Raw genomic sequence first — 16,180 nt, 5'->3', positions numbered from 1 at the left:
TTTGGTAAGCTTATAGATTGGAAAGAACCTTAGACTTATTCCTGGTTCTAATTCTATTTTATAGTCCTATGCTGTATATTTTAACAGCTTTTCACTTTCTGGTAACTATAGTTTCTTACTGTACTTGTGGTATCTCCTTAGTACATAACTTAGTCCTTTTTCTGTTTCCTTATAGGTCGCTCCTACTTAGTACTATACTAACTTGGCTTATTATTGTATCTTATAGCGTTAAGTATCTCTAATATCGACCTAACCTGTAATCTAATCGATTTTTGGATTGTATTTCTGTAACTAAGGCATTCCTAACACTGCTTTATTATTCCCTAATAGTAATATATTAAAAGACATTTTAACTAGTCTTCCTTTAATGGTTAGCTGAATAGGTCCTATTTTAAGATTAATAATGCCTCCTTTATAGGCTATTGGATCTCCTAAAATCGTTACTAATAGGTAAGGGTGTTCCTTTTGTCTGTATAGTAACCCTATTCTTTTAACTGCTATTAGCGAGATATAGTTTCTTATTACTCCACTATCTATTAATGCCTTAAACTACTGATCTTACCATTTAACTCGTAAATTTAGGTATTGTCCTTAAATTCCTTTAAGGGTCTAAGGCTCTACTACTGGTTCCCTCTGGTCCCGTGGGCCTTTACTTTTCCTAACTATTAGCTGCTTGATCCTATTTATACTTAGTCCAACTTAGGCCAATACTTAGTTCGCTTTTTGTCTTTAATATACTATAGATAGGTATTTTCTGGATATTCCTACTATTATCGTCCATCTAGGTATTCTTCCGTAAGAAATCTTCCTAATTAAAGTATTAAGTCTCCCTGTTCTTAAACTTCTACTAAATGCCAACTATATATATACTTAGCGTTTTGGTATTTCGCCTTATCCGTTATCTAATACATTCTTATTAAATACTTTTAATTTTTATTCTTTGGTGCTCTATATATATTATACGTATTATCCACGCATGCTATCTATAATAGTATATAATAAGCTTAATGTTTTAGGTTAACTCTTAGCTTGTCTTTATTTTTAAGTTTAAACCTTTCTTGTGTTAATTTAAGCGTCGCGACTTTGTTTATAGGTACTAAGATTTACCTCTTACTTCTCTAGTCCTCTAATTACTCCTTTAGATCCTTTAACGTTATAATTAAGGCTCCCTTAATATAAGTTATAGCCTTCTCTATAATTAGGTGGTTTTAAATAACTTTTTTATCTAACTACATGTAGAAATCTTCCTACTTATTATTATGCCTTTACCTATACCACTTTTAGTACAGTTACTTAAGTATATACGGTTGGTCCGTAAGGAAGTATCTTTTTATTACTGCGTCGTAACAACCTTTAGTGTGTTGTTCCTTAAACCTAGTTAGAATCCCTAGATCCTCTTCTTGTTCCAGTTTAGTAAGCCACTTGGCCCTTAGTATGCCTATTTTCGGCCTATTAGTAATTCTTTGTACTAGCGCTCTGTCCCTTATACGTCCCAATATGCTAGATCTTTTATTTAGTTTCTGTTCTTGCTATAAGGTAATTCTCGCTCTAAATTCCTCTATAGTTTCTTTTCTTTTGCGTCTTGCGAGTAGATCCTTAAAGTCTTTATGCTTTTTAATTATAGTATTAAATTTTTAATCTTTAGGCTGAATACTGCGTTCCCCTGGTAAGTCTTCTGGGTCTATATATTGGTCTCCTAATCTAACTGCTGTTTATATTATAGATTCTCTAATCTATAACGAAGCTCCTTACCTCTTGCCTATGGGTGTCCTTATTTATACTCTAAAATCTTGGTCCCTTAGATTCTTTAATCCTAAGCTTACTTCTAACTTAAGCTTAGCTCCCGCCTTAGTCCAATTAGGCGTCCGTAGTGTTCTTATCTTGTCTTAAGAGTCTTAAATCTCACTTATCTCGTCTTAAGAGTCTTATGCCTGTGGGAAACTCTATCCTAAGCTTATTTGTATATTTCTGAACTAAGCTACTACCCTACTCTATTGGTTTTTGTCCGTTGTGGGTCCTTAGGTGTGCCTTATTTTGTCTTAAGAATCTTAGTTATCTCTTATCTCGTCTTAAGAATCTTAAGCCTTTGGCCTTTTGCCTTTATTAAGTGGTAAGCTAGCACTAGCAGTCGTCTGCTTACTTAATTATCTTTAGATATTACTTTTTCCGTCTTATAAAGCGATGGATACCGTATCTAATAGTGTTATAGTGCCCGTTACTAAACCTTACTCTATAGCGGTTTCGGTCTCTACTTTTATCGCGTTATTAAGGTTTAGATACCCCTAGTTAGCTCCCTTACTATCCTTATCGCTATTAATTAATAAGTACTCTAACTCTATTATTATTGTTACTAATTTTTGTCTATATATTACTGTAATATCTTAATCCAGCTTATAGAGTTAATCTTATTCTTTATCTAACTCTTAAGTCCCTTTAAGTTTTCTTAACTCTGGTTCTTGTGGCTAATAGCTTACGCTATACTTAGCGTCTTTATAAATTTGGTATGCGTTATTATAACAAAACGCGAAACTTCTAATTAAACACTCTTTTGTTCCTTGTAGTATACTATTATCCCTCTATACGTATATATCTTCTACTATTAGTCTAGTTCCCTTTATTATATAGTAACTTTAACTATCTTTATAATCCCTTACGAAATAACCTTATTTCCTATAATTTATATAAGCTCTATCTCTAAACTACTAACTCTATTATAGAGTCCGCCTAAACGTCTTCTACTAATAAGATTCCTGGTTTGGCCTATGCTCCTTAGTCCTATAATTACTAGATCCTTAACCTCTAGGTTTCTATAGTTTCTTATTTTATCTCTTATAGGTTTCTTTAGTACCGCTTAGGTCTATTGGCTCTGCGCCATACCATAGTTTTTAACTTGGCTTTTATTGTTGCGTATTCTACGCCTTATATAACTATAGAACTCTGTCCTAACCCTTTTTAGCCTATTCCCTTTAGAAGATCCTATTGTTAATCTTAATCGCCTAATTAATTAATTCCCTTAGGGTGTCCGCATTTTCTATCAGAATAATTGCGTCCTAGACTTTAGCCTTAAGTCCCTATTTATACTGTGCTATAAGCGCCCTATTATTCCATTCGACCTATATAGTAAGTGTTTAAAACTATGTCATATACTTAATTACTAAAGTTCGCTGTATTAGGTTTTAAAGCTTTTTCTTTACTGTTGTCGTTGCTTCTGGGTCCCCGAATATCTATATTAATTATTCCGCGAATCCTGCCTAGCTAGAAAACACAAATTGTACCTCTTAATTAGTAGTAGTTATTCCGTTAGTCTATATTTCCATTAAGTAGGGTTTAAACTATTTAAGTACCCGTCCTATTAAGAATAGTCCTGCGTAGGCTATCTGATCTATTATTATGGCTAACTTAGCCCCTTCTTGTATAACTTTAAAATGTATTTATATAAGAAATCCTTTAAGCTTTAATCTCTTTCCTAAGAATCGTTTAATTAAAGGTAACTTAACCTTTACTACTCTAATTCCATTAAGTCTTTCTTTAAGTGTTTAGTTGTTCTCGTTTAACTTATTAATAATTTCCTATAACTGCCCGACCGTAACTGGTTGTAAGTTAGTATCTTATATACTTGTATCTCTACTTGTCCTTAAAGTGGTTGCTTTTATTAACGGCGTTATAGTGGCTGCTTTTGGTAGCATGTTGTTTAACTTCTATATTTATTACTGTAACTAGGTAGTAATTATATAACGGAACCTTGTAGCAAGTACTACGGTGGGTTCGTTATTGGGCTAGGTATATAGGTAAAGTAAATTAAGTTAATAACGTAATAATAACTAGTGGAGTGGTTGCCCAATAGATTAACTCTAATTGTATTCTAAGAATTACTACGAGGAAGGAACTATCTAGGTAGGGACTGAGGGTCCTTAAATATACAACCGTACTCCTAAGAAAGTTATTACTCTATTTGCTCTATCTACTCTATTCGCTCTGTTATAGATCTTGCAGATCATACAGATTATATAGATCACATCACGTGACCTTGCTTACTATTCCTCGTTATATGGTTCCACGGGTTCTAACTTAGACCGTGCCTGTATTAACCAACTAGCTTCTTCCGACTCCTCTCCAAGTAGTTATAACATTGTACTTAAAGCGTCCGTAACATAAATCGCGTCGCTATAAACCCTATAGTAAGCTATAGCCTCTTTAGGTCCCCACCTAAGCCTAATAGTATTATTTACTTAACTTTATTATAGATCTCCTAAAGTCCAAGACTCCTACTAGCGTAGAGTATAACTCCGTCCTTATTCTTATAGACTATTTTATAAAACTAGTGCGCTACTATCTAGTGTATAAGATAATTAATGCTATACAACTCGTAGAACTCTTATTTAGAGTCTTTATATAAATAGGACCTCTAAATAATATCGTCTCTAATAGGGGTAGTATATTTATAAGCAAGTACTAGAGCACTATATACTACTATCTCCGCGTTTAATATAAACTTAGCACCGTATTTTACCCGTAAATAGATAGTTAGACAGAGTATTAGAACTAGGAGCTTAAGGTATACCTATATATATTTATAAACTGGGAATAGTCTAACTAGGCCTTCCTACTTAAAGAAGTAGCCTTTACCTATAACTCTAAGGTCTATACCATAATAAAGCGTTCCCTTATTAAGCTTGCCTATAGCTAGCTACTAAACGTCCCGGATAGAGTCCTAGATAGTATTTAAGACGCCTAATAAGGTAAGGAGGGGTCTAAGTTAATAAATATTAAACTTATAAAGACGTATTTATAACGCCTACGCCTTATATATAAGGTAGCGGCGGCGTTAATAATACGCCTAACAGCTTTAGGCAAAATACTATAATCGTTACTATTTGGCTAAGCATTTCGCCGTTAGTAAACGAGTCCTACTCTTCTCTAAGAATATTTACACAAAACGTCCCTATAAAAAGCTTAACTATAAGTTTATAGGACCGTTTTAGATCCTAGAGTATATAGGGCAGTAAGTATATAAGCTAGAGCTTCTACCTACTATAGCATGGCTCTACCTAGTCTTTTATATCTCCTTACTAGAGCCTTATAGGTTATGCCTTAGGTTTTAACCCCTAGCAATAAAAGAGCTTAAGGAAGGCAGCTAGGAAGTAAAAGCAATTGTTGCCTACTAGGATTGTGCTAGATAACCATAGTACCTTATTAAATAGCTAGGATGGCTAAATAAGTATAATAAATGGAAATACGAGATAGAACTTAAGAATTATTAATAATTATTAGATAAGTACTATAAGCGGGACACCCTAGCCTTATAGCCGAAGCGCAGGCGAAAAGTAAGCGCCGCTATTAAAATATAACTTATATTAAAGTAAAATAGAGGATATTCTAAGGAATTAAAGAATAAGTAATAATTGCTATAAGAACTGCGGCGTATATATAGGGTAAAGTTTTAATTTATTAATATTCTATATAAGCTACACTCTAATATAACCTAGTAATGCTAGTGACTTATAAGTGAGGCTACGGCGTATACTAGCAATAAAGCTTAATTTAGAAAGCACCCTTTTTAGACCTAGTTTATTACTCTATACTAGCTAAGCAGATTACTTATATATTAGAGAATAGGCCCGTTTATAACCGGGGTCTATTTAACTAGGGTTTACCACCTATTAGTAACCCGCTAGTAGTAACCTATATTAATAACTTACACTATTCTATATATATACTATATAGATAACGCGTAAGGCTAAAGCATAGATTAGCGGCGGATTTAATAGGTATATAGCCTTACTGTCCTAAACCTGGCTATATATAAGTAACCTATAACCTACCTATAAAGTATATACGGCGCTACGCCGGTATAGCGTAAGGCTAAAGTAGGGTTAGTAGTGTGTTTAATAGATATATAGCTTTACCGTCTATAAATCTGGCTATATATAAATAACCTATAACTAACCTATAAGGTACTAGTGACCTACCTATATAAGTAAGCTTTTAGAATATTTCTGGTCTACTAAATTTAGGTAATAGTATTAAGCTCTACTAGCTCTACCTATTAAATAAACTAATTAGGATTTTCTATACCAGGTATATAAAATCGCTACTAGCTCGGTTAAATATAGGGGAGTTTTAGCAAGGCAAATCTAACTAATTAAATAACTTTAACCGCTAGTTAAAGTTCCTTAATATCTTCGCGCCGCGTAGGTATACTACCTATCTCTCTATACACAAAATTAAAACGCTCTTTTCCCTCCAAATTTTTTCCTTACTAAGGTTTTTTATAGGGTTTTATTAAGGCTTAAGTATATAAAGGATTGGGGACAACCCTTTTTAAAGGGGGGGGCATTATTAGGTAAAACCTAAGTAGATAGTTATATAGCTGTAAGGTATAGGCGACCCTAGGGTAACCTAGGGGTGACTCGCCTATAAGGTATGTGCGCTATATATATCTAGGGAAAACCCTTCCTACCTCGCATATAGACTCCTCCTTTTCCCTTAAGGATTCGTCTCTGTCTATACAATATACCTATTATTCTATTATTAGACTCCCTATCTATATCCTTACCTTACAGTTACTCTATAGTTTAAGTATCCGCAGTTATATTATACTATTATTAACCCTTTAATAACTTATTTAGTGACTTATAGGTGTTTTCTATTTATATTTAGGGCGTCTTATCTAAAGCCGCTATAGTTAGGATTCTCTACTAAGATAGGTCCCTAGCCGCATTAGTACTACATTATAGATATCCTATACCCTATTTTACTATTAGTTAGATAGATACTTCTCCTACTAGGGTAGGTACCCTAGCTCTCTTCTATTATACAACTATCTACCTACTATTATTTATCCTGCTTATCTCCTTCTCTATATATATATTTCCCTATAATATAGCTAAAATCTAATATAGATAGGCTTATTTTTCCCTAGTAGCTTCTAAGTATACCTAGTAGGTTTTATATACTATCTTCTACTATACTTTATATTCTTTACTGCAATTTACGTATCTAACTCTCTTATCCTTAGTATTATAGGTATTAGTATACTCTCCGCACCTCGCATCCTCCTATATACACTTTAGGTATATCCCTACTATAAATATCTAAAGCATTATTAGACTTAGACTCTATAGTAGTATAATCGGGCTTTATATTAAAGACTATCTATAACTACTCCCTTATAGGCTAATATTGCTTATATCTCTTAGGTTAGTAGGCTAATTATTAAGGTGCCGCGCGTTTTAACCCTTTAGAACTCTAGTAATTCCCCTATATATATTATATATTCTTTATTAAGCTATATAACCTTTATAATCCTCTAAATAAGCTATATATTTATAGTGCTTTACTTACTTTTTCTACTTATATATTAAGGGGTACTCCTATAACTTTAACTAGGTAATTTTAGTAAAGGATCTTATACTTAGGGGTGTCTCTTTAATCCTTTACCTACTAGTTAGGGAGTATAACCTCTATATCTCCGCTATATAGAACTCTTACTACTATTACCCTTAGTATATATGCTTTAATTAATATAAGAATCTATTTTAGTTCCGCGCCTACTACCTTTAGTATTCTAACCCTAACTATAGCTCTAACTAGTACTACGCTAGGTATACGCTAGAGGGTTACTAGTTAGGCGCTTATAATAATATTAGCCTATAATAGCTTTACTGCCTATACTGCTAGTATTCCCTATAATTCTATAGCGTCCTTAATACGTCTAAGGCTATTCTATACTGCATTTTAGTTTCTATTATACTTTATCTAAAGCTCCTAAGCAATTTAGCCTACTTATTAAGCTACCCGCACTACCCCTATACGTAAATATTTATTACCTCCCTTTTTTAAGATCTTTCTTAATATCTTTTAGAAGGTTTATTAGTTTCTACTATCTCTAGTCGTTGCCCTTTAGTTGTTGTAATTATATCGCCCCCTATTAGGTTTGTTGTAGTATTGTAGTTTTCTATACAGCGTCTATCCTTTAAGTCTGCTACGATCCTCCTATATCGCGTAGGCCTTTTAGCTATACTATATATTAGTTCTAGGGAATAATATGCTGTGGGTTTAATTGGAGATGGTTATTTTTTAATTAGAGGATTAATGGGCGTGTTTTAGTGCTATAGCAGCTTTTTATCTAATAATACATTTCTGTTTATCTACTCTATATAGTATATTGTAATACTAGAGCTAGTATATAGGAATATTAAGCTACTAGTCTATAAGATAGATATATATAGAGGGCAAGAAGAAGATAAACAGTAGGTTTTAAAGATTATTAATTATAAGGGTATAGATAATAAAATATAGTATAAAGTAAAGCAAATAGGCTATAATAAGACTACCTAAGAGCTACTAGAGAACCTAAAATATGCTATAAGAAAGGTATAGGAGTATTAGAAGAAAATGGGTTAAGTAATATTAATAAAAAAGGATTATTAAAGAACGAGTTACTTAACGGGGACCTAAAAGAATTAGCTACTAAGGTATTTAGAGTTATTTCCCTCTCTATTAGAATAGAATCCCTTTTTTATCCTCTTCCAGTTTATAAAGGCCTTATTTAGTAAGACGCCACTCCTTTAAATAACCCGTCTTATAACCCTTTTTAAGACAGAGTAGCTAAGTATGACTAGCTAATTAAGCGTTAAATACTTGCCGCTCTTTAGCATAAATACGCTCCCTATTATCTTAAAGTTTTTATACCTTAGTAAGAGCTAAGGTAAGTTTGCCCTTAAGATAAAAGGCCTTAGATTAAATATAAGACTCTATAATAGATTAGATAAGGTACTAAACGCCTATAAAATATATTAGAAACAGATTAAACATTATAAAACGATTGTTTATTTAATTTTATATACTTAGTATATAAAGAAGGTTGGTAACTAAACGGAGCCGCGATTATAATATATTTTAGCACTTTCTCTATATAATGAGAATAGGACGGTATAAATTTACTAAGTAATAGTATAGTAGTTACCAGCCAATTATAATAATTAGATAATAAGGATCTAATAAAAGGTATTATAAATTAAGAAGGTTATTAAATTAAAGAGGGAAATACTATACCTCTAATTAATAATTTAGAGATAGGAGATGTCTTTAAGGATAGAGATAAAAAGGAGGGAGATGGTATTACAGACCTTATATTAGTAGTAGTAGAATTATTAAGAAGAGATATAAATAGGTTAGTTAAGATAATATAGGAGGCATTAGAACTAATTAAGCTATAGGATAAAGAGTAGCTAAGTTATATAATAAGTTATAAGATTATAACTTAGTATGTAGGTATATAAGTATATAAGTATATATAACGTACTAACGTATTAATATACTACTAGTAAGTACATTTCCTAGGAGTTAGATTATATATTTAAAGGACTATCCCTTAACCCGTCAAGGCCCTTAGCATAAGTGGTCCGTGCGGAACATTGTTCTTAATAAAGTCAAAGGCTTCGTATTTCTAAGAACGGCTGCTTAATTTAACTGGTTTGATTAGTAGGCTCTTATCGATACCGTAAGGACCAATTTTAACGGGTTAAGGGATAGTCTCTACCTAGATAGTTCTATTTTTTATAGTAAATCTTAAAATATAATTAGAGTTAATCTATTAGGCAACCACTCTGCTAGTTATATTGACGTTATTAACTTCTTATTTACCTATATACTTAGCCTATTATTAAGTCTATTGTAGTATTTCCTGTAAGACTTTATTACGTTATAAATTTTCTATTTAAGTTTAATAGGCTTTTATTTCTACCTTTTATACCTTTAATAACGTCTAAGAAAGTATAATAGCCTATAACTACTAAGTAGGTAAAGTGGAGTTAGGAATTTAAGCTAGCTATAAGTAAGAACACTTTTAGTAGTACTAACTACTATCGATATTTAGGCTGACGTTTTAAGCTTATATAGATAATTAAGATAAGTATAGACTATAACTTCTTCTTATTAAGCTTTCGGCTAGATATAGGTCTTTCTATATAAGATTTACGTCTTTCTACCTTATTTAAAGCATTTAATAAAGAACGTTAAATTAACGTGACGCGCTTTAAGGAAGTTTGGTTTTTCCCGCTAGCAAAGCGCGACGATGGCCTTCTAAATCCCATTTTCGATTCGTATATAATTAGAAAGCATAGTTTAATCGATAGAGGACATGATTTTGATAATGAAGTTAACGATTTAATAGTTTATCGTTGTGGCTTTTATTGTTAAGATGGCGAGTAAATTTACTAACAATTAAGTGGACCCAATCGAGATTGATTGATTAATTGCTTGTAAGCAAATAAGATACTATTAATTAAATAATTTATAGAGTTAAAATGCATATATATAAGGTAGGCCTATATATGAGCTACATAAAGGACAAGGATTGCGTTACCTGTATTTATTGACATTCGGCCTTAGCAATAATTAAATAATTCTAATTACCGACCTAATTCTAATTAATAATATTAATTATATAATTATACCTTAATTACCTAATATAAAAGTTAGTGAGACTTTTAATATAGAAGAGTGTCTTAGAAGTTTTACTAAAATACTTAATACTGTGTATCTACCTAATTCCCGTATTAGGAAGTCGGCAATAGCTTTTTAGAGTTTATTTATACTCTAAATCCTTATCTCCTGCCTTATTATTACCTAAATCATTATCCTACGCCTAATTAAGCCCTTTTTTAAATAGCCTTTATATTAAGTGCGATACTTACTATTATTAAGCCTTCTAATTTAACTGCCTTACAAATCTAGCTCTTTAAGCACTCTATTTATTCTACTACTATTACTTTAAGGCTTAAACGCTTCTATAAGATTATATAACGTACGCCTAAAAGGATTAAACTAGATTTAGCTAATATAGTTAGTATAGAGAAAATATTAATAGCTATGCGAAAGAGACGTAAATAGCGGCTTTATCAAGATGGTTTAAGCCACTAGCTAAGAGAAGTATTAGCGATTAGTTATAGAGACGTTTCCTATAAAATTAAAACTAAATATTAGTAATGTTAAGAATATTAAAATAGTGCTTATATTAATAAAGCGCTTAAATTTATTATTAAAAGACTGTTATTTAAGTTCCTAAATATACTTATAGCATAAATATAAGTTTTTAATAAGATCTAGGTCTTTCTACTATATCGTCTTACTATTAATAGGCTTAAATTTATACTCCTTCTACTATAGCTTTTATACGGCATTAATCGCTCGTTTAATCGTCCCTTTTAAGCACTGCTCTAAATACTACTAGTTATTATTAAAGTACTTTCTTTAATAAGTAGGGTTAAGGAGTAGCGCCGCTACGTACGTAAGAGTCTTATTAGTTAGCTAGTAGTGCTTATTAAAGGTAAACCCTATTGTTAATAGAGACGCTAAGAGGGTCTAATTAGCGGCGTATTCTTCCTACTTATTTTTAACGTAATTAATAAGGAAATCTATACTTTAAAGAACCTTATTAAGAGTCGTTTTATTACCTTTTAAAGCCTCTATTATATCTTTAAAGACTATAGTATATTAATTATTTTATAGATAGTCTCCCATTTATTAGAATTAAGGTTATTCTTTAATATAAGTTTATAATTCTTATTAATAAAGACTTAAATTTAGTTTTTAAGGTTAATTGCCGACTCTAGTATAACAAGCCACGAATTCTATCTAGTATCGTTATTATATTTAAGTATCTTCTTTACGAGCTTAAAAAAGGCCTAATAGCACTTAGTTAAATATCTTAACTAGACGGTAATATTATATATCTTTCTAAGCGCTCTAATCTCTTGCTATTTAGCCTGCGTAGCCTTATTCTAATTATACTTATATTCTAAATAAATATTAAGGCGTTGCTTTTTATACTAGAGTTTCTCTACTACCTAAATTGCAACCTTAACGGCTTCTTTATCTTTATATAATAGAAAGGCTTATATAGCGAGGTTAATAATATAGCTAATATATTAAATTCTGTACTAAACGGCGTCCTATTTTAAAGCGGTTTTAAATAAACTAATAGAGTTTATTATTACTACCGTAATTATTACCTTTACATAGTAGAGTTAGTAGAGAATTAAGTAAAGGTAAAGGCGCTTAATTAAAGCTTACTGGTAATATAACTAATATAACTCTTCTTAATCTTATACTTACTAATTATCTTAAGCAGTACCTCTACTTACTGCTTACTACCGTATTCCTTTTTATATTCCCTTAAAGCTAGTATAGCCTTTAATATTTAGCCGAATTTATTTATAAAATAAATAGTAATAGCTTAGTAGGCTTTTTTATTTAAAGACGTCTAGTAGTTAATAGTAAAGTGTAGCTTTAATAGGGCCTTTTTAAGCTTTTCTTTAAGTATCTCTTTATATATAACGAATGTCTTACTAATAAAAAGAGGCACTAATCTACGTAATTTATAAAGAAGGCCTCCTTTATTAGTAAGCGTATAGTTATAAACGTATAAAAAGGCCCTAAACTCTAGATATTTAAAAATTATATAAGGAAGAGTTTAGGTAATAATAAGGAGTAAAGGGCGTTAAAAAAAGGCGTGTTTATTAATAAGTTCTTTAAGGATCTTTATAGCCTTTAGGTCTAGTTCTTTAACCTATTACTTTACCTATTTCTTAAATAGAGCTCTAAGTATAGCTTTTGCCTTAATATTAACTTCTAAGTGCTTTAATTTAATATAAATTCCGTGCTGGCCTTTTAAATAACGTTAAAAATAAGTAGTATTGCTAAAGGCTTTTAGGATACATCTTTTATAATAGAAGAGTTCTTAGTTTAAATTCCTTTATTTTAGTAAGCCCTTAGGAGGCTTCTTAAGGGTATAGAACTAGAGCTCCTTATCCTTGCGTAACTCCTTACACTTTTCTTCTAATATACTAACTTAGTAGTAAGAGTTATTGCGCGTAAGCGTCACGTTATTAAACTCGCGTGAATTATACTTACTAAGGTTAGAACCCGCGTTTTCTTCTTTTTAATATTAGCGCTTTTAGATATAGGTGCGATTAAGGGGTAAAAAAGGTATCGTTGGTAGGTTTTAGGGGGGTAGTAGTAGTAATGGAGGTTGGCGTTAATAATAAGGAACAATAGAATATAGTGCTATACTTAAGTACCTTAACGGGAGCGCGTACGGCTTTTATTTATATATATTCTAGTGCCTTTTTTATATTTTAAAAGTGCCGCGGTATATCTACTAATAATCGCCAAATTAACTAAACTACTGCTTACTACTTCCTCCCCTTCTTGCCCTAGGTAATTATATAATTATAATTATATAATATAATTAGAACCTTAATTCCGATTATATTAGTTATAATTATATGATAATTATAATCAATGTAGCTAATCAACTGATTATTGCCACCGCTGTCGACATTAGTTTCACTGAGGGTTTATAGGCATAATAGAACTTGATCCGGTTGCGAACATATGGCTCCGTTTTGAAATACACACCTTTGGCTGCTTTCATAAACAACAAAAAAAAAGCCATCAATTTATCGAAAATTTTGCATAACGACAATAAGAGGTACAAAATTTCACAAAGAAATATGAAGATCGTGTTTTTACCAACAAAATACTAGGCGTATAGTATCCCAATTTGATTTCTTTCATCTGCATTACTCACCCAGGTAGTATGACAGAGACTCCCATCTGACTGCTCAATCCAGTCTTCGCTTCCGACACAGCGACGACACCAGAGCACACCATTAGGATCATACTGCTTCTTTACTTTTCTTAGCCGCGGATAATTGGCGCCGAAGAACGAGTACTGCCAGTCTGGCTCGTACGAGTCGCACTAGAACTGTTAGCCTTGGAATAGGATTGACTCCTTCCATTGATGACACTGAAAGTTGTATGAAGGGAATCCTCATCACAGCGAAGGCCAAAGCCTTAGGAGCGGACGTACTTCATTAAAATAGGCTCCTCCATCCGGCGCTAGCTGCTTGAGCGCATAGGTTTTATTGAATGTGATATCATTGTAAACATTCTCAATTAGTGTTTGTGGCATTCCGTCAACCCATCTCTCCCAAATTACAAAATGAACAACCGCGTCACGCCATGCAGGATTCATGCCAATGTCAAGGCCGCGATTGCCGCTGTTGGCTACCAGGTGACCAAGGAGGAGGGTGTTAAAGAAAACTCCCTGTCAAATTATTATTAGAATGCGGAATGAGATATTATAAGGTAAAAGGAGACGAACGGCTCCACTAAAGAAGCCACGAGTGCCACTTGAGACCAACAGAAGAATAATGGGGGAATCATGACATACACTTGGTTTCAAAATATTTGGCGACGGCCCAATCTTTTCAAATGTTTTCGCAACAAGAGCCATATCAACCAGAGCGCGCTCTGGTAGTAATCGTGACCCGTAAGCCGACCCGCCAGTAGCTACCGGTTCGTTACTAGCCGTGGTAAGATATGCGTCATAGAAGTTAGATGCAGTATCGACTGAGGCTTTGTAGATAAAATAACTCGAGGCATTGCTCAGCCTTGCTGCAATTGGGGCAAATAGAGCCTCTGCAGTTCCATTTGGTTTATCATAAAGATAAAATGACCACAGCAATGACAGTGTTGGAGCTAGTGGAGGCCCTACCATGTAATAGTAACCTTGCATGCCACCGTTTTTAAGGCGGGGCAACTCGGAGTGGATGTATGCCATCAGTTCCCAGTATTCAGATGATATGTTAGAGTTCTTTGATCCTACCTGGAGGTTGTGAATGGCGGATTTTGGAGAGGGATATGCTCTCATCACTGCTTCGATGACCACACCATAAGTTCCCCCGCCGCCACCGCGGATCGCAAAAAATAGCTCGATATGCGAGCAAGCATTTGCAGTGACGACATCCCCATTAGGTGTTATGATGGTTGCTTCGAGAAGGTTGTCTGCTCCCATGCCATAGGTACTGGATAGATAACCGTGGCCGCCTCCAGTAAACCAACCCATGATGCCCACATCCTTAAAAATGTAAGTTAAGTTTGCAACTGGAACAAATTGATTATGCAGGCCTACTGGATTTCCACCTACGACAACAACTGCATTGTGCTTTGCCATCTCAGTAAGTACAGTAAAACCTGTTTCGCCGGCAGAGATGATAGCAGCCATATGTGTGCCACTGATTAGGCAAGATTTTGACTGGAATTTCTTATTAAATGTGACTCCTCGGAAGTTATGCATCCATATCCTATAGAGGGTATCAGTGTATGGCCTTTCGAACAAACTATATGCTCGGTTATTGAGTATCTAGGGGAGTGCTTACGATAAACTGCCATAGCCCGTACTCCTACTGACGCTTAGTCCAACTATTCTGGTATTTTAGAAAGTTTAGAGTTTACCTTCCAGGATAAGAATGGCCAGTGTTCTTAACTACCACTCTGACACTCTTCTGATCCGCCCATTTCAGCGCCGTGCTGACATGGTCTGCTTCAGTCGCATTCACCACGTACACAGGATACTCTCCAATAGTGCATCCTCTACTACCAGCTGCTGGATCCCCTGTCACACTTGTTCCATTCGGAAAAATGGGATTGCAGGAATCGTTCGCCCATATCGGATAGTCAATGCTTATAGGGTCATCTGCGTGAAATGTCGAATTGAACCATTGAGAGCGAACATAGTTGCAATCAGTCTCGTTGTAATTAGGCTCCGTAGGATAACAAACCGATGCCGGGGGAACCCCGCGAACGAGCCTTCCAGAAATAGTGTTGTTAAAGGTAGACCATTCAGTAGCAGAAGGCCAGCAAGAGCTTTGGGGAGTCTGAGTGAAGTGTTATGAATAGCAGGGTGGAGTTACAGTAGATATTTGGAATGACATGCACACTTGCAATTACTAGCCGAGGATGCCTCGACAAGTGTACAGGACAAAAGGACGGGTGCAAAGAAATTTGTCAGAAATCGTTTCCCCGGCATTCTGAAAGAACAGGCGGTGATACAGGGAATTTCCATAGCATCTGCGGCGGACTTGAGCATATATAGACAAACGCAAACTTAAATTATCTGCGATTGGACAAAAGGGCGTTGTGGAGGCGCTCGCGACATAAAGCCCATTATGGAAATTTTCTTTAAAATCGTGGCACGATTAACTCTCTCATTGAACAACTTGTTCTATAACGCATCCCAAATACGAATTACGAACCAAATTATACCCTGTAAATTATTTTTCAGTCCAATCGAATGTTAGGAACGACTAGAAGGTCAAGGAGGCTGTGT

At 33.8% G+C, this 16,180-nt stretch overlaps 1 protein-coding gene across 1 annotated transcript; it reads right to left on the bottom strand.

The window, feature by feature from the left end:
* Positions 1-13,199: 13,199 nt before the first annotated feature.
* Positions 13,200-15,785, bottom strand: K441DRAFT_703429 (FAD binding domain-containing protein; the record flags this gene model as incomplete). The annotated part of the gene is made up of 8 exons (XM_067653477.1): positions 13,200-13,220; positions 13,598-13,768; positions 13,880-14,116; positions 14,243-14,929; positions 14,984-15,155; positions 15,231-15,254; positions 15,307-15,728; positions 15,765-15,785. The coding sequence occupies 8 exons, from the start codon at positions 15,783-15,785 to the stop codon at positions 13,200-13,202; spliced, it is 1,755 nt and encodes a 584-aa protein (XP_067507894.1).
* Positions 15,786-16,180: the final 395 nt, after the last annotated feature.

Source organism: Cenococcum geophilum (genome assembly GCF_001692895.1).
Source record: "Cenococcum geophilum 1.58 unplaced genomic scaffold K441scaffold_7, whole genome shotgun sequence".
Classification (NCBI taxonomy): Eukaryota; Fungi; Ascomycota; class Dothideomycetes; order Gloniales; family Gloniaceae; genus Cenococcum; species Cenococcum geophilum.
Note: the sequence above shows the minus strand (reverse complement) of the source record. Positions and strands in the feature narration are given on the sequence as shown.